The sequence below is a fragment of the Brachycentrus maculatus genome, unplaced genomic scaffold, assembly GCF_059751285.1.
Source record: "Brachycentrus maculatus isolate JH-2025_06_01 unplaced genomic scaffold, ASM5975128v1 h1tg000358l, whole genome shotgun sequence".
NCBI classification, from domain to species: Eukaryota; Metazoa; Arthropoda; class Insecta; order Trichoptera; family Brachycentridae; genus Brachycentrus; species Brachycentrus maculatus.
The window spans coordinates 686,405-713,547 of NW_028281107.1; the positions used below are offsets into that span (position 1 = coordinate 686,405).

At 33.2% G+C, this 27,143-nt stretch overlaps 1 protein-coding gene across 1 annotated transcript; it reads right to left on the bottom strand.

Annotated features, from left to right (window-relative positions):
• Positions 1-3,177: 3,177 nt before the first annotated feature.
• Gclc (glutamate--cysteine ligase) lies at positions 3,178-25,387 on the bottom strand. The gene is made up of 10 exons (XM_088269625.1): positions 24,920-25,387; positions 18,458-18,641; positions 17,429-17,601; positions 12,901-13,100; positions 9,377-9,576; positions 8,335-8,506; positions 7,697-7,894; positions 5,512-5,700; positions 4,240-4,421; positions 3,178-3,735 (listed from the first exon to the last, which is right to left on the bottom strand). The coding sequence occupies exons 1-10, from the start codon at positions 25,179-25,181 to the stop codon at positions 3,564-3,566; spliced, it is 1,932 nt and encodes a 643-aa protein (XP_088125751.1). The 5' UTR covers positions 25,182-25,387; the 3' UTR covers positions 3,178-3,563.
• Positions 25,388-27,143: the final 1,756 nt, after the last annotated feature.

The following is a 27,143-nucleotide window of genomic DNA, read 5'->3' on the forward strand; positions in this document are numbered from 1 at the left end:
TATCGCCATGTTTTATATTTTAATGGAATAAAAATATTGTGGGTAGGTACTGTGGGAAACAAAATTTCACATTCCCTTTTTTTTTAACAGCTGATTTCAAATGGTATTCCGTTTGGCGGGAAACTCTATTGGCCAAAATAGCAGTTAAACCATGAACAATTTACAGAATTTTTTCAAATATATGATATGTTCCAAACATAGAAAATAATACCGACATTGGGCGACAGATTCCACTACAGTCCATACACGTAGAGCCACCCTGCGAGAATACATTCAAGTAACACATAAAATAATATGACAAATCAGTTTGAGCTATTTCTTTGACTGTACAGGGTAATCCGCAAAGGGTAAACACTAATTGAAGGTGCTAGAATAAGAATTGCACCTATCTTTGTTTCATTACTTTACTGAGATTCATGGTAAATCTGCCAAATGATAAATCTGCCAAATGATAAATTTCTTCTCATTGAGAATATAAAACATTGTCACGGCATAATACACAAGGTTTGCATTATTCAGATATAAAATTGTATTTGGTCCCGTTGATTGGAATAACGGAGTTTTAGTTTATTACTGAAACTGTAATACTGTCAAAGATAAAACAAATTGTATTGGGCCTCGTCTAAAATATAAATTAAACATATTACTAATAACCGTAATGTCTAAAGTGCTGTGCTTTCTTCATAAATACATTACGTGGTACCTGCCAACTTGTATATTTAAACCGTGGTTTTGTATTTTGATGGAATCATTATGCAATTGTTGATAAATAAATGAACCATAGTTGATAATAAATGAACTGTATTATAGAAACAGTTTTTTTTATATATAAATACTATTTGAAGGACTAACTTTGTGAATTTTCATTTTACAGTAGAATCGCGATATAAGTAATCGCGATATATCGAAAAATGACGTATATCGAAAAAGAAAAACAAATTTATTCCCTAAAACTAATTTTTCATACAAAAATGCATTTATATAACGAAATCCCGTTATTATGTATAACAAAATCACTTTTGTCCCGTACGAAAAAGTGCCAATACATTTAAGTAAATTTATAACAAATAAAAAATGTTATGATAAAAATATTTCAAAGCCGCGCCGCCACGGCGCCGCGCGGAAATAAAAAATGTTAAGATAAAATTATTCAAGCCGCGCGGCGATTTTTAAAAGTAATTCATACAATATCCCATCATCTTGAGTAATTAGTAATTAGAGTCAATGAGTCAGTGAAATGATTTACTTTAGCAATAATAATTCTTTAGTTGTGTCGCCTACTTTCAAAATCCGCTAGATCCAGTTTTATAAGATTTCAAAATAAATACTCTATCGGAATGCCAGTTGTGGTTTTTATTATTCAAAATTTTTAAATACTTGAAAACACCGCTAAAAAATACTTAAAAACAGCGTTGTATTTCAAATTCCGATATATTCATGAAACTTGCCTTCTGACCCATATCGGTCAATCAGAGAGCGGAGATAGGTCAAAAGTTAAGATGACGTCATTATCGATTTGTGTCTCGTGTTTTTTTTTTGAGTACTGAAAAACTTTCCAAAAAAATGGGAAAATTCTCTATTTTAAAATATTTTATATAAAGATAGACAAATCTTTGAAACATAAATGTTATCCGGAGAATTTGGATTTTTTTTGTAAAATCGACTTATATGGATCTGGCGGATTTTGAAAGTAGGCGACGTAGTTATAATCTCTCTTCTTATTTCAATGAAATTATTTCTGTATGCCATAAAAATTCTCAAGTATATTCTCTCCCATAATCAGTCCACCTGCTTATCTCAATGGTAGACAATAATAATTCTTAAATTACAATCCATCTTTTTATCTCAATGAAATGATTCTGTTGACAATAATAATCCTCAAATTGCATCCGTCTTTTATCTACATCGTAAGGGCATTTGTCCACTACACGGAATAATTTTACCGTCCGTCCGACACGTCAGTTTGCGTTTTAAAACGACGATTTTACGACCGAATTTACGCGCAACGTGTTCACGCACCGATCAAGAGCTCCAATCCGAAGAAAGATGGACAAAAGCACAAGCCAATCCAAGCCAATCGTCATTTTAAAACGCTAACTGACGTGCCGGACAGTAAAATTACACGGAATTTCGGGTAGTGGACAAGCGCCCTAAGTGGGGCGTAGTGTCGGGTAAGACAATCTGCACACTATTGGACTAGCGGAGTAACGTGTTACGACGTACGACATGCACGCATACTTACAAAGCATGCCACACGCGCAAACACAGAAACGTTTGTGTATTTTTACGATTTTATGTTAGGATTTGATTCCCGATTTTTTTACAAATTATTTATTTCCGTCGCTGCAAATGAATGACATTATGAATAACATTTACCAGACCCAACATTACAAAATTGTTTTATTTCAACTTTAAATATGGCCAATAAAAGCAACTAGGAATATTAAATATGACGGACAAATACGAATTTGTCCGTTTTATACGGATTTTGAAGGAATAAAGAGATCAAACGGAATTTGAAGGATTATAACGGAATTTTAACGGATTTTAGGAAATTTTTAGCGACGGCGAAAAAAAAATCATCGCGTAAATTTTGGAAAAAAATTTTTTTTCGCCGTCTCGTAATTTCGCAATTTCGTAATTTCGCAATCTCAATATCGAAAACTACTCTTTGACGTCTGACAACACTAGCCGTCAGTAGCGCGCAAGCCGTTCTCGTTCTCGGCTTTGGCGGCTACTTGCGATATTATTATTATTTTATTCTCATTTTCAGATACATATTTACCAGACCCAACATTACAAAATTGTTATATTTCAACTTTAAATATGGCCAGTAAAAGCAACTAGGAATATTTACGTTTTTCCGGTTTTAAAATCACATTCTTATATTGTGTACAAAATACATACGAGTATCATCGATTCCCGCGGCGCTTTTATCACCGTAAGGTTAATAAGAAAACTAGTGAAATATGTAGATATTCAGTTCCCTATGGCCCCCTTCCTCCTTTGTTTGCAGAACTTGCGATCTTTTTGAAAAGCCGCGCAACATTTTTTGCAACGGCGCGCAACATATACATACTAAGTATGATTTTAAAAAAATTCGTTATATGTGGGAATTCGTTATTACGAATTAATATTTTTTGGTCCCTTGGATTTCGTTATATCGCGATTCTACTGTATAACTTAAAAAATAACTTAATTATAATGTCAACTGTTCTCAAAGTTTTGGGAAAAAGCTGTTTGTAATAATTTTCACCCCAATTCTAGAGCTTAGTACAATGTTTTAAGATAGCTTTAACTCATTCCTCATGCCTAATCCCATCATAGATGGCCGGCCATTGTGCATAATGTGTTTGATAAATGTATCTAGAAGTTTAAAAAAATTGAGTAGTGTGGTTGTCAACCGTGGGTAGAATTAGTGAATGTTTGTGATCACTTAACCAAGCCTATGACGGTCGTAAGCCCCGTAAATGCCCAGACTTCCATATTATTCTTGCAGAAGACAGAATTGCATAATTTTTCCACCAAAGTAACAATGTAGAATTGTACGAAATACAATATTTTTACAGACACTCCTTGGTGAGTACTTTCCTCAAGGCTTCCGGAATAGTCTCTTTGGTTTTGGTGAAAACGCAGTTACCCAGCAACTCGGGACAGGATATCTCATTGGACTGAATGGCGTGCACAGTCTTCAAGAGGTCGTAGTTGATCTCCTCGGTCACTATGGAGTCTTGTCTGTAAAGACAGAAATAATTTCAATAATATATAATTTATATTTGAAGCACTAACTTTGTAATTCTCCATTTTATAATTAAAATGTAACTTTGTTTTAAAATCACTAATTATAGTGATTTTAAAACAAAGTAACATTGCAATTATAATTTTAATAATGTTATTCGAGCGCATTTGCTCTATTTTCTAAAATAAATATGTTACATATTCAAGGCAATGAGATGGTTCAATTCGAGGTTGCCTCGTAAAAAATAAATAAATCATTATCACATATGGTCACCTTGCATTTCTATCTATAGTATCTCCTTGTGTATAGATCTCTTAATCCCGCATTCATAGTTTATTTGAATAGGTCCCTTTAAAAACGATAGATAGAGGTCTCACTGTAATTGATTAGTAAAGTACAACCATGACAGAAAGTAGGTCTGTTCTGGTTTCTAAGCTGAATAATGAAGATGGCAGTGACAGCATCGTAAGGGGGTGTTAATTACAAATGTGGCCACTCACTTGTACTTAGGGTGGGTGGTGACGAATTTGCGGATATAGGAGGCAGTGGTGAGCAGCTCTCCGGCGGCGCGGCGCTGCATCAGCTTGAGGTACTGCTGGATGGTGCAGTGCGTGTCAGCGTCCACATCCATCCCGCCCAGGTACGACTCTATCAGCGCTATCAGCCCGGGGAACGTCCCTTCCTAATAAGTCACAATAATAACCGTTTTTAACTCTGTACACAGTTTATTTACCCCTAAAATATACCCGTTCTTTATCCTTCATAAAGTGGTTTGAGTGAATTTAAAACAATAAACTAAATTTTAAATTTTTAAATAAAGTAAATTAAATTTCTTAGATATTCACGGCCGTTTATTGCAGGATTATCATCAGGGCTATAATAGCTGACATGTTTACATTAAAATACACAATGGCATAGTATTTTAAAAAACAATAACTAACTAATCAACCATCATGCCGCTTCCTCGCAGGCGTAGGCAGAGAGAATAGAACATCACATCACTCTGTCTTTGCAAACATTATTCGCCCCTTCTACGTTCATGCATCTCTATATAAACCTGTCAATTATTTTGACTACCTGACCACTTACAAGAATTTGGCATACTTTAAAAACTAATTACGATATAATATATTATTAAAATCATAAATTTTTTGAAATTAGTTTTGTCTAAATTCATTGATTTATTTTATTTTTATTCACAATTACAATTTCTCTCTCTAAATTTTGGGTCAAATATCTGTTCTAGTTTAAAATTATTCAACTTTTACAAACTATTTATACGTACAAAAATTAAAATATCTTCGGAGGGACCGGAATTTTGTAATGTTACTCTAATTATTATTGTTAAAATTAACATTTTTTTACTGTGAAAGAAGACTTTTCAGAAAAAAATTATCTCATATTGTGTTGCTCAAAAGTTAAAGAGCTGTCCGAAACAGCACAAGACAGAAGGTTTTGTTGTAGTACTTATAATTCTAAAACTAACTAACTAACCATCACGCCGCTTCCCCAGAGGCAGAGAGAATAGAACGCCACACCACTCTGTCCTTGCAAACATTCTTCGCCTCTTCCACGTTCATGCATCTCCTCATACATACCCGCCGATTGTTTCGACTCCTAACCTGACCACTTTGAAGTATTTGGCATACTTGATTGTGATTTGATAATTCTCAGAATGAATAAGATGGTACGTAATAAAGTGCTGAGGGAATATGAGTGCAAATGATGATGCAAAGTGTTCTCAGTTGATCAGTAAGTAAGTACTTGCTGACCTTCCCGTTGATGATTTCGTTGATGGTCATGAGCTGGAAGTCATCGGCGCAGCAGTTGGCGTCCCCGCGCCTGCACTTGAGCTCAGCCTCGGGAGGAGTGACTCCCGGAGTGGTCACGTTGTTCCTCCACCAGAACTTGCCGGAGCGGCATGCATCCTTCTTCTGAGCGCTCTGCATGTTCTCATCAACCTGACGATCGATAATGTTATATGAGTTGCAAGTAACATTGAATCACACACTCATCGATATGTACGTCTTATGATGGATGCTCCAATCGGAGCGAGATATTTACAAAATCCTGTAGTTAAAAGTCAAACAAGATCAGACCCATGTCTTAAAAACATAACATATTATTCATTTACTTGGCATTAACTTTGTGGAATAACTCGATGATTTAAATATGAAAATAAAACACCTAAACTGGACTAAAACTAGTCAAATAAACAAGACTAGTTTTGAGAGCTGTTTTATTGTCCGCCTCCGTAGTGTAATGGTCAGCACGCTCGGCTACCGTTCTGGAGGTCCCGGGTTCGATTCCCAAGGGGGGTAAAATAAATATAAGTGATTGTTTCACTGTCATATTTATTCAATATTACCCTGGACTGGTACCTGAAGCGGAGGGCTGATCACCTTTCCTTCATGTGTAAACCATCAAGATAACACTGCGTTTATATGAAGCAGTGCCCTATGCACCATTGGGAAGCGGATAAGGGTTTTTTAAGTTTTGAGAACTACAGATGTTCTCATCAACAAGAAAATAAAAACAACTTATTTATTGTCTTTTGAAAAAAAAAATTACTCGAAAATATGCAATTTTCACTTAATGATACATATTATAAAGTTTTGAACATTCTATAAACTGGCAAAATACACTAAGTAGTTTAAAATGTCATATTTATGTGGTTTTAAAAGGAAATTCAAGTTTAATAGCGGTTATTTTATTCAGGCTAAAAGCTTTTGTACGCCTCCGTAGTGTAATGGTCAGCACGCTCGGCTACCGTTCTGGAGGTCCCGGGTTCGATTCCCAAGGGGGGTAAAATAAATATAAGTGATTGTTTCACTGTCATATTTATTCAATATTACCCTGGACTGGTACCTGAAGTGGAGGGCTGATCACCTTTCCTTCATGTGTAAACGATCAAGATAACACTGCGTTTATATGACACAGTGCCCTATGCACCATTGGGGTGCAGATAAGGGTTTTTATCTTATCTTAGTTTTGAGAACTACAGATGTTCTCATCAACAAGAAAATAAAAACAACTTATTTATTGTCTTTTGAAAAAAAAAATTACTCGAAAATATGCAATTTTCACTTAATGATACATATTATAAAGTTTTGAACATTCTTTAAACTGGCAAAATACACTAAGTAGTTTAAAATGTCATATTTATGTGGTTTTAAAAGGAAATTCAAGTTTAATAGCGGTTATTTTATTCAGGCTAAAAGCTTTTGTCCGCCTCCGTAGTGTAATGGTCAGCACGCTCGGCTACCGTTCTGGAGGTCCCGGGTTCGATTCCCAAGGGGGGTAAAATAAATATAAGTTATTGTTTCACTGTCATATTTATTCAATATTACCCTGGACTGGTACCTGAAGCGGAGGGCTGATCACCTTTCCTTCATGTGTAAACGATCAAGATAACACTGCGTTTATATGACACAGTGCCCTATGCACCATTGGGGTGCAGATAAGGGTTTTTATCTTATCTTAGTTTTGAGAACTACAGATGTTCTCATCAACAAGAAAATAAAAACAACTTATATATTGTCTTTTGAAAAAAATATTAACTCGAAAATATGCAATTTTCACTTAATGATGCATATTATAAAGTTTTGGAAGTTCTATAAACTGGCAAAAATACACTAAGTAGTTTGAAATGTCATATTTATGTGGTTTTAAAAGGAAATTCAACTTAAAGTTTAATAGCAGGTATTTTATTCAGGCTAAAAGCTTTAAACAACAGGGGTTATTCAAACGGATATTTTAGAGTAAACGTTTTTTGCCAGTATACCCACGATATATTGGTAATAAGTATGTACAAATAATCAAACATGATAAATCAGAATTTGAAGCTATTTTCAAAATTATAAAGATTTTTTTTTTCTTTTCACTCTTAGGACAGTGACACTATTCTGGACAGTTTCAAAAAACCTATGACAAAAAAGAAAATTCAAAACGACCTACCTTACTAATGGGTATCAGAAAGTTGAGTTGGTAGCTCAGTATGACTCTGGTCAGGAGTACGACGAAACAGACGAAGGCCGCATTTTCAAAGTCCGTCAGTTGGGCCTCGCACGGGCGGAACTCCACGCGCCAACCAATGGGAGACCTCGGTGGCGGCGGCTTGAAGCGCATCGTCTGCCAATTGGTCGACTGAATGTTCTAAAAATTCATATAATTTTAAGCCTACCATATATCTGTAAACACCCGAGGCAACAGCAGTGTGTGGTGGTCAAGAATCAACTTAAATTTCTGGACAGAGTACTCAAATTATATTAATTTTTGGTTAACACATTTCAGATGGGTGTTTTTTACGCCTGCGGACCGCTGGCGACCGGATTTAATAATTATGTACATATAGTAAAGACCTTAACAAAGAGATTGGTATATAATATTCTTATAAAAACATTGGATTATTCCATCTTTTCTGCCTTTATAAATATACTTTCATACAGTTGAATGATAAAATTAGGCTATGGTAATCTCGGCGGCCACCATTATCAGATCTATGTAATATCAAAACAGTCAGAATTTTTTTTTTAATTAAAAAAAGTCAACCAATCATTTCAGTTTATTTAAAGTGGTTAGAGTCATCTATTTACTTCAAAATGGTCAGTGTCTTCTTCATCATTTTGGTTGACCTTCTCAGAGAATACGGAAACTGTATCTCGGATGAAGAGATGGGCAATGTGCTGTGCCAGCGGGTGGTCAATGTCATTGTCCCTCAGTTGCTGGTATATATTCTCATCGTACGTCAGCGGAATGTCATTGAACCTGCAAAATACCCAATAAAATTATAAGTGATATTTTCTTAACAACATAAGGTATTGAGGAATGTCATAACGCTTGCTCTTGTTTTTTACGACAGGGGTATTATATTTTAACAACTAGTTTTGAAAGCTACAGATGCTTCCAACTACAGGTTTAAATATAAACTATACATTTTATATTAAAACCCATAAATAGAAACATAAAAACACATATATTTTATATTAAAACCCATAAATGGAAACATCCGTAGCTTCTGAAACTAGTGGTTAAAATATAATACTCAATTGGTAAAAAACAAGTGTTTTAATTTATAATTTAATCATGTCTTACCACAAAGTGAATGCTGAAACAATAAATGATGGTTGCTTCGCATTGGAAGGGACAAGGTAGAAAGTGATTTAATTAAAGTCCAGGTGTAATTATTTTATTGTAAAACTTTTATACTGTAAATTATTATTGTATCTCCTGTATGTAATGTATATAATAAAAAAATAAAAAATAAATATAAAAATTGTATTAACATGTTAGTATTCGGCGCAACACAGGCCATGCCTAAAGAGCCGTCAATAGTAAATGTATATATGAAATAAATATGTAATCTATGTATTTATGAAATCAATAAATAAAAAAAAATAAAAAAAATAAATTGCTATTTTACGAGTGGTTTTAGGTGTTAAACCATTATGGCGCCCGGAGTATGGGGCCTACATGGTTTTATGGGATAAACCTTATTCATTTATTATTAACTATACACATCCACTGTCATTATTAAGACATACATATAAACTAATTATCTATAAATGCTTGTACATAACAGGCAAGGAGAATTTTGTAAGGCAACTAATAAATATAAAAAAAATAAAACAAACTCACTTATCAGCAAGCGGTGACAGGTACGAGTCGATGGAGTCGTATCTGGACTTGTGTATCCTGAACTTGTCGGTGGGAGCGAGCGGAGTCACCCCCCTCTCTCCGCGAGTGCGGCAGTCCACCGACCCCGAGATGACGTTCCAGCGGCAGTCCACGTCCGTCAGCGTCCCGCGGTATACGGGAGAAGCTGCAGACAGGGCCAACTGCCGAATAAAACAAGTTTAAAAAAAGTCTTAGTAAAATGGAATTTATTTCATACACAAACATACATATAAATGGGTACAACATTATTATTTTTCTTAGGATAGCAATATATCACGATAATGACAACAGTAAAAGTTATAATGTTTATTTTTCCATCATCAAAAAGGAAAATTACTATTTAAAAAAAATGTTCAAGCAAAAAATTAAGAATTTAATAAACATGTGCTTCTCTTTTTTTTGTGTGTATATTAGGATAAAATGGATTAAAACAATAAAAAATGTATGTAAAAACAACTCCACTGACAAGGTGGTTTGGTGGGGTCTCTGCAAAAAATATTTTAAATATGTTTATAATTGTTCTTTTAAATAAATGTAGACAATTTATGTAAAAAAAAAACTGTGAGAAAAGACTATCTCTGAAATTTTTACATATTTAAAAAAAATCCATAAACACCCAAAGAGGTGAGAGTGATTCAAGAACAAGGTTTCTAAATTGGTTCATATATATAGAACTTCCAAGAATTTGAGTAGTGTGGTTGTCAATAATGGGTAGAATTGGTGAATGTTACACGTGTGTAAAGTGATCACTTAAACCAGCCTATGACGGTCGTCAGCCCCGTAAATGCCCAGACTTCCATATTCTTCTTCATCTTTGATGAGATGTCAAAAATAATATCAAATTACACTGTTTCGCTAAATAAATTCTTCATCTTTGATGAGATGTCAAAAATAATATCAAATTACAGTGTTTCGCTAAATAAATATATTATACTTCTGAATATTTTACCATGAAAAAAGATTTTCATGGCTACTATAATTATTTAATACATTTATAATATTACAATTTGTGTTTATTAGAAATGATAAGAATCTTTGTACCTCTCTCCAATAACGCTTGTATCTTTTGATGTCAAATTTAAGAAATTAAATTAGGCTTTATCTCATAAGAGTCTGTTATCACTCAATAACTCACAAATTCTACAATGAGTTGAGATGTGAGTGACATATAGTGAGTAACTGCTTACATAACTCATGCGACCGTAATTACTGACGACTAATAAATTTACCACATGACCCCAACCTTATGTAGATATGAAAATAAATAACAAGAATGACACATTATATTGATTTTTTTTTATATGGACAATTAATCTATATAAAAAAGTAAGCCTTCATTTTTTTAAATCTTAAATCACCTAAAGTTATTCACCAATTACATTGAAATTTTGACAAAACATTGCATTCAAATATCGCTCACTCCTTTCAACAACGCCATACATAAAAAAAAACTTGATTTTTCAGAAGATTATTTTTAAAGTTTAAAAATATAATAAAATGTATTAAAAATAAATATCAAGCCACTTATTGAACATTTTACTGTGCAACAGATCTTTTTAGGTAACACCTGAATGTTTTTTCTACATTTGAAAAATATTTAGTTCATTTAAAAAAATTATTAAACAATACCTTTTCTTCAAAATGCAAAAACAACACTTTCTGCCCTGTAGCGGGTAAACATTAAGTTAAAAATATGCCGCTTTTGCTGGGATATAGTGTATTTTCTGGGCATTTTTGATATATGACGTTGTTTAAAAACATGTTTTTTTTAAAAATGTCTTTGACCGCAATAGCAATACATACTAAGCAGACAGTTGCTAAAAATTGTATACCCACAAGCATTATGAAATTTAACATATTACAAATGTGCACTTTTTCTTTTCCTTCTTTTCCATTAAACAAGACTGAGTTGCTGAGTACAGCTAGCAATAAATATAGGAAAATGTGGAATTAGAAAAGGTAAGATGTACAAAGAATGATTGTCGTTAATTGCGATCACTAAAAACAAATGTGAGAAAATTGATTGTCAAATTAGCTTTTTTCCAAAACTTATACATATTTGGTTTCCAAAATGATTACTCTGCATTTATAGAATTAATACATAAATCTGAGTAGAATTGATATTTCTCTTTTTGTCAATTGATTTTTATTTTTTCTTTCTTTACTTTTAGTTATATTATTGATGTATATAATTATTTTCTCTTAATAGATTGTATATTTAACAATTGATATTCTATGTAATACTTAATATCAAAAATAAGTAACTGTTATATATTAAATCGTGTTTTTAAACTTGATTATTTTGGTATCTGTTTTATTTTGTTACACCACTGACTTACAAATTTAAAAGATTCTCAGATCAAGTAAAGTGAAAGTACTTCTCATTGTTTTATAACGGTAAGTCAATAATGAATGAAATCTGATTGATTACAGCTGAAACGGAAATACACACGAGTTGTCTTCATCAGCACAAAACACACTAACCTTTCCATTGATAACGAGAGAGGTCAGACGTAAGAATAAATCATTCATACCTATATACCGGATATCTGCTCAATTTTATTTTGCACTGGACGTGAGATTTATTATAACTACATGAAGGTAAAAAAACTATCTAACCATCACGCCGCTTTCCAGAGGCAGAGAGAATAGAACGCCACAACACTCTGTATTTGCAAACAATCTTCGCCTCTTCCAACTTCTCATACAAACACCCAATTATTCGGACTCCTGACCTGACTACGCCCAAGTATTTGACAAACTTGATCACTACGTTCGCCCCATAAATTGGTTTTCCAAAACTTTCTTCACTCATTCATTTTACAAATCCTAATTATCTTAATTTTATCAATAACGCACCATCTTAGCCCTGTATTCTTTCCTTATTTCACCATTCGAACATCTATCATACATCATTTTGTCACACATTCATCTGGAATCTGGAAGGATCGCATTTCGACTGTATTCAGTCTATTTTCATCCTTCTTTTGCCAACTCCAATGCTTCACTTCCATACATCAGTTCATGAAGGTAATATCAAATATTTACAGACATTTTATAATAGAATTTGCAATTTAGATTTGTCAAAATATTTTGAGACAAAAAAACATTGTGATATAATATGAAAAAAAATATACGTAAAATGTTCTTAAAATCTATTTGCAATAAAAAAGATTGATTATTGGGAGAACTTTCTCAACGGAATGCTGTTTAACCACTTGACAGTCAAATTTTGGTAAGAAAATTTGCTGGTGGAAGAAATCGTCACCAACAAGTTGAAACAAGACTGCCCGAACTACGCTCAGGTTAGTAAAAAAAAAATAATAAAAAAACACAAATATATTCCAGGAAAATCAATACCGAGAAGTCGGAATAAGATTTTTCCCAGCAGCACTCGGGCTCATCATTACAATGCAAACTCCTTGCCCGAGTCACACTCGGACTAAACTGGGAATTAGTTAATTAGATTGCATATTTGTATTTACCAAGATCGGACATAGCGGAGTGAGCTGATCGTAGAGGGTCCTGGCTTCCTCGATGTTGCAAGCCTGGAACGTGACCTGCAGACAGCAGCAGCCCATCCCGAAGCCCATGGCGTCCATGTACACGTGCCCGGGCAGAGCCCCCTCAGGCTCCTTTGTGCACGAGTCATCAATTGGAAGTTTGGTGTTCGTGTCCATGAATACTAAAATTTGATCACACTTCGGAATTCAGTTTTGAAGAATAGGATTGTGCAGTCTTTAGCTGTTTATATTTTTAAAAAGTGTTTCATTGTAGTTGGGGAGTGTTTATGCAGTAATTCAATAAGAAATTAATTAGTAAATACATAATACGTAAACGTATACCACCAATTTATCGGTGTCTTAACTCTTTCAATTTTTTTTTTTTTTTTTTTTGGAATAAGGAATAGCCTGCAAAAGTCTATTTTAGATGCTTGTCTGCAGGTAGGGTAGTAAGGATATGGAAGGTTAGTGTGAAAATAAATCTTTCTTGAATTCATTTTGCAATTGGCGGGAATTAAACCCGTAACGCCAATGACCACATTTCAGAGTTCAGTTTTGTAGAATAGAATTTTGCAGTCCTTAGTTATTTATATTTAAAAAAACGTTTGTAGTTGGGGAGTGTTTATTTAGTAATTCAATAAGAAATTAAATTAAATACATAATATAATACGTAAATGTATACCACCAATTCAAAGGTATCTTAACTTTTTTTTTTGTAAAAAGGAATAGCCTGCAAAAGTCTATTTTAGATGCTTGCCTGCAAGTAGGATAGTAAGAATAGGGAAGGTAAATGTGAAAATTACATCACAAACGCCCAGACCAATTGAAAATAAATCTTTCTTGAATTCATTTTGCAATTGGCGGGAATTGAACCCGCGACGCCAATGTTTCATATCCGAACTGGATATGAAAAATCTATCGTTCCTCTTTATATAAAAGAAGATGGAAATCAGATCATGTCATTATCAAAACCGTATTTTATTAATGAACAGAAAATGAAAATATAAAAGAAAGAAAAAAAGAAACATGTTTCGTTTATTGTGCAAATTGATAAAAATAACCATTTTAGTGCTGAACAATTTTACCAACAAAAAAGTGTCTTCATTGTTGATAAAAATGTTTTTATTTGTAAATTTATCAATACAATTAATGAAATAAATTGCAATATCCTATACACTGCGAAACAACCTCCAAAGTCAATCACTAAAAACACACTGACCTAAGAGTCGAAAAATTGGACTACAATGTCCAAAGTTTGACTCTTAGTACTTTAACGCCAACAATAACTATGAAGTGCCCTTGAGGTAGTATTTTACGAAAATGGCGCTATATAAATTATCCTAACTAACTAACCATCACGCCAATTCCCCGCAGGGGTAGGGAAAGAGAATAGAACGCCACACCACTCTGTCTTTGCAAACATTCTTCGCCTCTTCAACGTTCATGCATCTCCTCATACATAGCCGCCGATTATTACGACTCCTAACCTGACTACTTTCAAGTATTTGACATACCTGATATAAATTATACAAATTTATTTATTTTTATTATAACGGTTAAAATATGGCTCCAAACACTTTGCGTGTTTCTGAAGTCTACGACAGTAATAGTGTGACTAAAACGGCGAGTGGCAATTTTTTTTTTTGACTGAACGACACTATTCTTGCTTGAGAAATATTTGCTGGCACATCAAGTGTGAAAATTACTTTACATGATTCATTTGGCGGCATGGAAAATGACCCCAAGGGCTAGTAAATTTAAAGGGCTCTGGCATGCGAAGTGTTATGGAGAGGACTGACAGGAGCCATTTCGTCGTAATGTAACACATTACGATGCGAGCATTCTTATAGTCGGTACAGCGAGCCGAGCGCTCCATCCATAGTCGGAGAGTTCATCGCGAGCGATGTTATGACATGCTCAGGTCAGTCTCTACCATTATAATATTTTTTGCTAGTAATAACTTTTATTTATTTTATATATGTGTATATATATATATATATATATATATATATATATATATATATATATATATATATATATATATATATATATATATATATATATATATATATATATATATATATATAAAATAATAATAATAAAACCCTTATCCGCACCCCAGTGGTGCATAGGGCACTGCTTCATATAAACGCAGTGTTATCTCGATCGATTACACATGAAGGAAAGGTGATCAGCCCTCCACTTCAGGTACCAGTCCAGTGTAATGTTGAATAAATATTACAATGAAAAAATCACTTATATTTATTAAACCCCCCTGGGAATCGAACCCGGGACCTCCGGAACGGTAGGCGAGCATGCTGACCATTACACTACGGAGGCGGACAAATATATATATATATATATATATATATATATATATATATATATATATATATATATATATATATATATATATATATATATATATTTTTAACATGCATTTATTGAAGAAAAATAAGTTAATAAAAAAAATCATTTGAAGAAACCTTGAGACTAGATGTAAGATACAAAAAAAATTATGTCACTACAGCGCATGTAAAAATTCCTGATAAAAAAGAGTAAATCAAACAGATAATGGACGTTACGATTACTTCATAAATATGCAAACACAAGTACCATTTATCACACCCATCACTTTAAAATGAAACCTTCAGATAAAGTTTATGGAGCATAAACTAATCAGGTTGATTCTATTCTTAGACAATTTACTGCAGAAATTGTAGATGTTAAATATCATTTGTAACCTGTCTGCTAGTATACTTTACTGATGGAAAATAATATGTCTTGTTGAAAATAATATTCTATTTGTATTTTACTACATCTATTAACAGAATTATTTTACTAATTGAATCAGATGTATTATTTTTTTTAATAAACATTTATTGATTTGGCGTTTAAATTGTAGAACTCCATTTTAATTTATGTATCAATTTTTATATCAAACACAGATTTTTTAGTCTACCATGTTGTATTTTATGAACAAAAACACATAAAAAATTAATATTGTGACAATTGTTTCGCCTAGTTATGGCATTTTCATTTGAAAATGCCATAACTAGGCGAATCGATTGTGACAATATGAATTTTTTATGTGTTTTTGTTACTAAAATACAACTTAGTGGACTCAAAAAATCTGTGTTTGATTTAAAAATTAATACATAAATTTTTGGTAAACATTAGCATTCAAATTAAATAATGACTTCTTTGAAATAAGTCATTACTTAACCCTTTCCGGTCCTAAAATTTGTTTTAAAAATCCAGATACAGTTACATATTCCAATGGGCAAAAATTCAATTGTCCTCTGCTCTACATACTATTGTAATAGATACAAATGCTTGTAGTGTATTTTCTATCTATGATCAATAATCCTGAAATTATCCGGAGCATTGGTCTGTATGTTCTTGATAGTTACCTAAGACAGCGTCAGCATAGATTGTTTCACATTCCTATACACAGGACCAACCTGCCGATGGTTATGCCTGTAGGAAGAGCTACCGCTATGTTGAACAATATCACATTGGATATTGATCTGTTCCATGTGTCCGAAGGAGTTTTCCGAAGCGGGATTCTTCTACACATTCAACAAGAGTCTTCTTGCTTACTTTTTAATTTGTTTTTTAATGTATACGTCTTAAATGTTAGTTTGTAATGTATATATTAATTATTGAATAAATTGAATTGAATTGAATCGAAATGAAAAAAAGTAAGCATGCATTAACTTAATAACACTAATGATAAAAAAAAATATCGAATGACATTCGAAATGGGAACTATGAGGAAAAAATCTATGTCGAATGAGATTTGATTTTGGAACGGTAAGGGTTGATTTTGATTATTGGATTCAATATTTCAAAGCTAATCGCACCAAGTACATATACAAATTTGCTGGCGTGTTATGTTTTTTTAGATTCAATACAGCTATTTGATACAAAAATGCAATATTTGATATAAAAACTTTAGCTGGAAAGAAATATTGACCGAGAAAAAGTAATGAATACCTACCATTCCTATCGGATAATTGAAAAAGTAACAAATGTCTTTTAGTCACACCTCTACACTGGGTGATTAATACACTTGTATATCTATTGTGAAATTGTAAATTTACTCGGTAATTACCACTATTATCGTGGTAATACATACCCATTTTATGTTTATGTTTACTTGGTAAATACCGCTAATTATTAAAATCAATTGAGACCAGGTTTTGATATCTTAAGTACCGTAGAACAGGGCTACTTGAACTTTGATGTGTTACTTGAGCCCAGTACAAAAAAAATATTTAAATCATGGTATGGATCGAAGTATAATAACAATAAGTGTCACCTGTCAGGTAAACAATGAATCATGTCGATACGTTCATTATTGTAGACCAAATACAGGGTTAATCTTTTTTGTACTGGGCGCAAATAACACATCAATGTTCAAGTAGCCCCGTTCTACGGTATATGTCCCTTTTGAGCATTTTGCTTCAGGAAAAGTAGAATTCAGTGACAGAATTAAATAATTTACCTGGTAGATTAATGGCCACTTTTTCACCCCTCCTCATTCTGATATTCCGTGTGAGGTTCTTGAACCTTGGATGACCGGGGAAGATGGCCTCGTCCGGGAAAAACAGGGAGCAGCTGACGCCGGACACCGGGTTCGGCTGAGCCGGCGGCGACGTGAAGTTCGGACAACCCAATCTGGATTTGAATCGTAAGAAAATATTTGTCAATTTCAGAAAAGGGTAAAAATAGTGAAACTACTCTCAATCAGTAACAACTAATATGCATGGATTTTGGAAAATAATAGAAACTAGCATTACTAAACAAAATACGTTTGTATTTTAATTTCAGTATTGTCAACTATTTAGATTTCAAGTAAAACTTTTTTTTTCTCATTTGTCGAGTTAACATTTTAATTTATTTTTATTTTATAACATTTTGAGTGTGTCCAAATACTTGTTCACAAAATTTGTATTTTGACACACTCAAAATGTTGTAAATAAGTTATCTGGTCAAATTATAAGCTTAAATAATAAAAATGAAAATGGTATTTTCTGGCGTTTCTCATGTGTGTAATTATAATCCAGGATTCGGACCTTACATACTAATATAAGAGTTTCTGCTTAGTAAAAAGTTTCTTTACATCTCACCAATAGATGTCTCTAGTTAAGTTCTAGTGATTCAAGAACAAGTTTTCTAAATTGGTTCATATATATAGAACTTCCAAGAATTTGAGTAGTGTGGTTGTCAATAATGGGTAGAATTGGTGAATGTTACACGTGAGTAAAGTGATCACTTAAACCAGCCTATGACGGTCGTCAGCCCCGTAAATGCCCAGACTTCCATATTCTTCTTCATCTTTGATGAGATGTCAAATTTTTTTATTTTTTTTGTTTAATATAAAGTGGTGGTGCGGTGTTTAACATTTTATAATCAAGTAAACTCGAAACAAAACTAAGAGATAATATCATCCGCAAATATACAAAGCCGTGAATAATAAATCCTGAAATACTAAAAGACCACCATACAATCACCAAAAATGATTTAAATTTACCTCGGAAAGTTTGTCAGACTCAAGAGAACTTCTCCAGGTTGAAGTATGGCAGATGCTTCCGCCCTTCTGTACCGCATGTTGGCTTCCACAATGTTAAAGTGCGCCATGAGCCCTCCGTACGGATGGCCCGGAGTTCCTTCTATCATATAGGCCCCATACTCCGGGCGCCATAATGATTTAACACCTAAAACCAATAGTAAAATTATTTTTTATTTATTGTTTCGCCATTCGATTTTGTGGTAAGACATGGTTAAATTCTAAACAAAAACACTTTTTTTTATCACTATAGTTTATATTCAAACCTGCACGGCTGTCCAAACTTAAAACACAGTAAGGGACATTTTTTGTTGTTGTATGTTTTTTTGCATTTTTGGATTAAGTAGAATCTACTTAGTCCAAAAATGCAAAAAAAACATACTACAAAAAAAATGTCCCTTACTGTGTTTTGAGTTTGGACAGCCGCGCAGATGGAAGCATCTGTAGCTTTCGAAACTAGTCGTTAAAAATAAGTATATTACTCAAGTGGTAAAAAAACAAGTGTTTTTATTTACAATTTAAGTAAAATTGAGCATAAACAAAAAAAACAATATTGATGGCGTTGTTGATTAAATAATGTAGACCGTCATGTGATTGCTAATGTCGGCGCCAAGCTAAATTGCATCATATTGATAATAAAAAAATTACTCAAATTAGCTTACATTCTTATTTTGATAAACAATCAATGAACTAGGGCAGGGATGGCGAATCTATGGCACGCGAGACACTTTTACATGGCATGCGAATGACGAGAAAAAAATTAAAGTGGCTATACAGAAAAAAATTTAAGTTAAGACTTGCAGACGAAAGTACTACTGCTTGATTCTATTAAAAGCTACCAGCTATGAACCTGATATAAAAAAATTGCCGTCTAGCATCCAACAACAAAAATCTCAATAATAATGAAGTTTTAAGGGTTCTATATTTTTGTCTGTCTTTTATTTATTTTGATAAAAATAAGAACATAATTATTTATTTCAATTAATTAATGCTTTGTTTATATTAAAAATCTGAAGTTACACAAACATTTGATGCATTTTTATTTCCATGGCATGTGGCACGTGACATATTATTATATTTAAAAAAATAAATTGGCACTCAGGCTCAAAAAGATTCGTCTCGCCATCCCTGAACTAGGCTAGCATAAAATTAAGTGGTCCTTTAAATTAACTGTAATCCATAATTTATTATCATTTTATCAATCACAGGGAACACAAACCTAAAGTTCAACTTAAAATATATATAGCTTCAGCTAAATGGTAGTATATTATAGACATATTTCTTTATTATTACATTATTTCCTACTACCGATGTTCCAGCTACCATTAGGGCCATATTCAGGGTACCTATTTACATTGAAAGCTGTTCCACCACATTGCCAGATCTGATACGGAAGCATCTAGGCATCCTGACAGACCTTCTCTTGAAAAGCATTTTTTTAAATGAACTAAGTTGCAAAATTTACAGAAAATATTCATGGTACTGTGGGTATTGAAATTGTGTAACGTGTAATCGTATATTATATAATTTCAATGCTACAGCACCCTGAAGATGGCTCCTGTAATTGTGGCTGAAACATTAATAGATGGAAAAAATAATACACAGTAAAAATAAGTGTAATTAGGTGTGACTGTATAATCTATGTTCATATTTACTGCAACACGTTTAAAAGTGCATCGCTGAGCAAGAAATATTATTGTTTAGACAGCATTTTCCACATAATTGCTTAATTACTCACTGATTAATATTGTGTTTAACTTGTCTGTTACAATTATGATGACAATAATTCCATTGTTTACTCTACTGGCTATTCTAAGATATTTTACAAAAACAGGGGTAAAACAACATGTGTTTAAGTAACTAAATTAACCTTTCACGTACTGATCATCCAAAAATTACACGTATTCCGAAGCGGGGTACCAAAATACCCCGGTATATATTTGTATGGAAGTTGTATTACGCAACTCGTAACTAAGAGTCATAGAGTCACAGGTTCTACGTCCATTCCAGAGCGCAACCGGGCGCCAACTAAATGAAAGCAAGACGATAAGTGACCGGCTGGAAATCGGATCAAACAAAAGCGGGGTAATCTAATTGTCTCACTCTCTCCTTGTGGTAATACCACATTTATTGAGTGAAAGAAAAAACAAATTGCTAGTACACAAAAAAAATTATGTGTTGATATATAAGTGCGTAGATCTCGCAGTACTGACTGGTAGAGCTTTTTATCAAAAACTATATTTTGAAACATTTAACGACTTGAAAAATTATTTTTGAGATCCCAAAAAATATGGAGTAAGTAGCTCTTATAATACTAAAGTTATAGAATTAAAATTTATATATGGGGGATTTCAATTCCCCTGTTCCAGCCGGATAGGTTAACGTTGAGTCAAGTTGTTGTCCGGTAGTAGTGTCGTGGATTTCTGAAGCTGATAACTGTGTTTCCAACCTTTATACAATGAGAAACAACTGACTCCTGTAATCTAAAACTGTAGCCACACTCAATAACTAAAAAAATAGTTTCGACAAACGAAAAAATGTTTTTGAAAAGTGTCATTAAAATTAATTCACCCTCCGATTCGCTCTCAGAGTCATCGATTACAACTTCATCATTTCATAAGTCACAGAGTTTTCGGGGATAAATGTTATTCATTAGCCGGGAAGTTCATGAAGATAATTAAAGGTGGAGACTGACCGGAGCATTTCGTCATAACATAACGTCGTAACATTGCTTGCGGCGAGCATCACCGAGCATACAAAACTATGGATGGAGCGCTCGGCTCGGTGTACTGACTGCCTGAATGTTTGCATCGTAATGTGTTACCTTACGACGAAATGCTCCGGTCAGTCTCCACCTTAAGAGAAACAGCACAAGGACGCAGCCTTGCCTGACCCCGGTAGAGACCTCAAACTATTCTGTGACAACATTGTCAACTCTAATACAGCATTCGCTATAAAAATTAAGAGTGGAAATAAGTTTAAAACCCACATATTCCTCAATGACTCTTTTGCTCCTTGGGATACAAGTCACATTAAGAACCACTGTTCTACTGTATACATTTCAACTTTATCATGATGATGATCAACAAGTACTCCGCTTGATAAAGGGGCAAGATAATACATGGGTTGAAAACCATGATCAGCACATGAGGTGGCTAAAAGATAACATCAAATGATAAAATACTATAAGTGCCATTATGTAACCATTGTTTTTTGCTTTGGTTTGAATAAATGAGTCATATAAATTATTTATTGCACCATTATTTGTAATGCATTCATCTAATTTAACCCATAAAATTTTTAACAGCCACCTTTCCCCTCGCTACACAATCCTGCTTGACATCGTACCTACTTAGAAAAATGTTTTAAAACTTAACAATATTTAAAATAAACAATAATTTTAGATGTAATTTAAAGATGTGTGCCAATATGTTGTAACATGTTACACTTTAGTCTACTTTGACCTGATGATGATATGGTTATTCCAAAATCGATGCAGTCACAAAGTAGTGTTTTTAAGCGGTATTACACAAAGTGAACGATGATTGATAAGGAGAGTGTTTTTTTCATATGTTGGCGTACAAGTAGCGGTTTGGAAACTCAGAGCAAGCAATAAATCAGCAACTATTAATTTTTATCTGCTCCATATTTATTTTTCAAATGGAAATAATGTCTCATTATGGATTACGCTTTAGTGAGACGTTAACAAAAAAGTATTATAATAGTGTAATCCATAAAAGCGATATATAAAAATAAAAGACCCCTTATTTATGAAAGAATTGTGATTTCTCTAACAAAGAGTGATTTTATATTGAAGTTACTTGTATTACAGATATGGACCAACAGTTTGGCAAGTAAAGAGGAGCGGTTGATTGGCTTTGAAAACAGTATAGATACGACCCTCAAAGGGCGATTGTATTGTTACATATCTTAGGGGATTGTTGTGATGTACATTTATTTACCTTATCGAATAATTCATATCAATTCATTTATAGATGGATACATTTTTTCTTATAAGCCGCTTGAAATGAATTGGATCATTAAGGCTGAGAGCTCAAACGCACAAATACAAAATACGACCCGTCGCGCTAGCGGTTAGTAGTGTGTCCGTGCATAATTTTTTTTAGTATATATACATTGGAATTTGACTTTTTTAGAATATAAATTTAGAAAAAATATACTTGCATTTTTTTTTGTTTAACTCCTTACCTTTCAATAACTATTTTATATTCAAAACCATATATTTATTACAAAGAAAAACTTACTTATTCGATAGATTTATATTATCCACTGACACTTCGTGATGGAATTGCATTTTTAATTTATTATTAGATTAAAACCAATATTTTTAGCTTTTCCACTTTTTTTATTTGACCAGCGACCGGGTTTCGTCGTTACCGACATCATCAGACTGGTCTGTCCAGTGACCAGTGACCAATGACCAGTCTGATGACTGTCCAGTGACCAGTGACCAATGACCAGTCCAGTGACCAATGACCAGTCTGATGATGTCGGTAACGACGAAACCCGGTCGCTGGTCAAATAAAAAAAGTGGAAAAGCTAAAAATATTGGTTTTAATCTAATAATAAATTACTTTTTCGGTACAAAAATATTTTTTTAAGTAAAAAAATTCAACAACGTTGAATGTTACCTGGGTTTAAAGAAAATTAGGTTGGGATTTATCAAGTATTATGTCTTAAGATCGTCGCCATATTTACGCCAACTCACAAAAAATACATTATATACTCAAATATAAATAGATTTATACTATCCACTGACACTTCGTGATGGAATTGCATTTTTAATATATTATTATAATAATAAATAAAACCCTTATCCGCACCCCAATGGTGCATAGGGCACTGCGTCATATAAACGCAGTGTTATCTTGATCGTTTACACATGAAGGAAAGGTGATCAGCCCTCCGCTTCAGGTACCAGTCCAGGGTAATATTGAATAAATATGACAGTGAAAAAATCACTTATATTTATTTTACCCCCCTTGGGAATCGAACCCGGGACCTCCAGAACGGTAGCCGAGCGTGCTGACCATTACACTACGGAGGCGGACGAATATATTATTAGATGTATATTATTACCAGTCTGATGATGTCTGTAACGACGAAACCCGGTCGCTGGTCAAATAAAAAAGTGGAAAAGCTAAAAATATTGGTTTTAATCTAATAATATATCAAATATAAATATTGTAATATTGCACAGGTGAATTGAAAAGTAGGTCACTATAACAAATATTTGTGATAAAGCTAAACAACTGACCTTAAAAGAGTTGATTTCATAATATTGGTATTATAAACTTAAATATGAAAAAAACCTTAAAGGAGCTAGAGAAAACTGTTGCTACCATGCAAAATTATTTTTAAAGACACCAAATGAACGATCGATTTGTATATCGCACACTGAATGGAAGAGCATTTTTTATTTTTTATTTATTTATTTCATAGATACATAATTTTTTTTTAACTATATGTATTACGGCTCTGTAGGCATGGCCTGTATTGAGCCGAAACACTTACATGTTAATACAATTTTTTATTTTATTATTATTTGTTTTTTTTAATTATTAGATTATATACCTTACATACAATAGATACAATAACAATTTATAGTATAAAGGTTTTATAATAAAGTAATTACATCTGGAGTTTAATTGATTCACTTTCTACCTTGTCCCTTGCAACGAGAAGCAACCATCGACGGACACTGTTCTTAAAGACATGATCACTACTGGAACTCTTAATGGTTACGGGCATACATATTTTTGGATTCTAACTAACTAACCATCATACTATTTTATTGGTTTGGCATTAATTTTGTGGAATACATTGATTATTAAAAATTAAAAACTTGTAACAGACCACTAATTGTCTCAATTAGTGGTCTATTACAAATGTTTAATTATCAATAACTAACCATTATTTTTGAACTTCCCCACAGGGATTCAAAGGGCCAAAACGAGATTTTAACAAAATCTTTTTTAAGCATTCATTTTTTATTTGTTAAGGACCTAAGTACTTATTGTTCATTCATTCAAACCCTTATCTGCACCCCAATGGTGCATAGGGCACTGCATCATATAAACACAGTGTTATCTTGATTGTGAACACATGAAGGAAAGGTGATCAGCCCTCCGCTTCAGGTACCAGTCCAGAGTATTATTGAAGAAATATTAGAGTGAAATAATCACTTATATTTATTTGAATCTCCCTAGGAATCGAGTCCGGGACCTCCAGAACGGTAGCCGAGCGTGCTGACCATTAAACTACGGAGGTGGAAATACTCATTATAAATTGAACATTCTCAACAAAGATTTTTTCCCATAATCTTTTGTTCAAAATTATGAATGGTACTTATCACTTCTTATCAGTACTCTAAAAATAAAAATAAAATCATTATAGAGTAATTACCTGTCGGATCTGCCAGCTCTTTTTCATTTAGTTGTGCGAGGATCTCCTGGGCACGGAGACTCACTGTCACTCTTTTGTTTTCATCATCAAACTTCACAATTATGTATTCCACCTCATCTCCCCACATCAACACGTCTCCCTGACGATCCCGCAGCTTCTTGTACAGATTTATAAACTGGTTCACGCCATGTTTCCTCACATGATCGGCCAAAGCCTTGGTCTCTTCCCAAGATAACGGACTGCCTTCGGTTAAAAGCCCCATTTTAATGAATCGAATACCACGAGACACCCAAGTAATAACGCTTTTCCACTTTACGATAACTGTCTTCGATAATATCAAAACACTCCGATTATTAAATAAAAAATATTTACTTTTTGCCAAACAAGGTTATGTTGAAAGCGAGCGGGTATAAATGGTGATAATTATGTAGATACGATTTTATCTATAATACTGTTGGGTGGAAATACCTGTAATGCAACAAAAAAAAGGTTAAAAGTTGTGAAATATCTCGCAAAAACGTATTTCAAAGCCGCGGTCAACTTTCATTTACTAAAAAAAAAACAACGGAAAATACGAACATTCATATTATGTAAAACTCGACATAATACTGTTCAAATTAATTATATCCAACAAATTGTCACATTAATTTATTAATAATGGAATAATTACATCGATTGGTAGTCTTAATAATTTATTGAGATTATCCACCATGCGACCGCGCCAGACTCCCGTGAGCGAGCGTTTGACAGCGGTTTCGGTTTATAACGATAAAATAGATAGCGCAAAGTCATTCCCTCGCGGCTGTGTTATTATTGCGCAACCATCCACTTTATTTGATAAATAGTAAATATTGGGCGATGACACTGTCATTTTTTTCCGGAAAAGGCCTCCGGCAACCCAACCCATACATACATACATGCACAAAAATACGGTCGAAATTACACTGGTGTAAACATGCGCAGGTCATGTACAAAATTCTTCTAACGACAAATGACGTAATATCGACGAGGACCATTCACATGAAAGAAAACGATAGAACCGTTTTGTCAGTTATGACGTATAGGAACTACATGAAGAGTTTTAGCTCGCAAATGAGCATGCCGTGCTTTGGTCAGGCTATGAAGAGATTTGTGTATGTAAATTACGTATTAATACTACCGAAACGCAAGCATATATAAATAACGTATTAATACAACAGATAAAAAATCCAAAATAATTCTTCATATTGAAATGACTTCGTCTTATACCGCAGTATAGAAATTTTGCTCTCGGATCGCGGCAATTACTCTTCAAGAATACCTAAGGATTATACGATCGGGCCGCGGAAACACGTATTGCAAATTTATAATTTCGATGATTTTCCTCATTAACTATTCAATTAATATGTTTCACGTGAATCAACTATTACCAAAAATTTATACGAATTACGTCATTATGGCAACCAAAATTGGAATAAAAAAATAGCTATTTAAACACCTACGGCCACGTAAACAAGCGTTTTATTTAAAAATTAAAGAGTTATTCCGTAAGTATGTACCTGTACTAAAAAATGTATGGGGGTTATTTCAAATAATAATAATAGGTTTTATATTTAAAACAAATCGGTAATCAATACAACCACATTACTATTTCTGAGAGGTTTGGATCAAAGATAGATCGAAGATATATAAATGCTAGAAGTTTGGATTCTAGATAACATTTCACAAAAATTGCCACTAGATGTCATTGCGTTATTTCTTAAATTAAAAATAGTAAATGAAGGGGGCAATTCAAAGAATAAATATTTAAAAAAGATTTTACAAAGGTGAGTATAAAATTTATTATTTTCAGATGGGAGGTGTATCTAATTTAACATGCTCAACCTATTAAATATTGTATTAGACTCGTTTTGTGTTTATAACAGCCGATATAATCAATATTTTCATTCATCATTTTCTTTTGCTAAATTCGCCTTCGTGAAAACGTTTTTTTTGTAAGTTGGCAACAAATGATGTCACATAAACGAATCCACCCTACTACTATTACAGCTCAATAAAGCAGATACATAGAGGGATACGCCCCATAACGCACCCGATGACGTATTAAAATTTGAAAACGGTGTCCGTTTTTCGTTTTATTAAAATATCTCAAATATAAACCTTCATATCTCCTTTATTTATCTACAGATTTCAATAAGAATCTTACTGATAGTTCTGTGATTTTTATAATTATTTATTAGCCAAA

Bases quoted from the DNA above. Each gene is read 5' to 3' on its own strand.
- Gclc (XM_088269625.1), bottom strand. From the start codon at position 25,181: ATGGGGCTTTTAACCGAAGGCAGTCCGTTATCTTGGGAAGAGACCAAG. The intron at 18,642-24,919 runs GTAATTACTCTA...TATTGGTTTTAG, and splicing joins AGAGCTGGCAGATCCGACAG to GTGTTAAATCATTATGGCGC. The intron at 9,577-12,900 runs GTAAATACAAAT...TTTATTCGGCAG, and splicing joins CTCCGCTATGTCCGATCTTG to TTGGCCCTGTCTGCAGCTTC.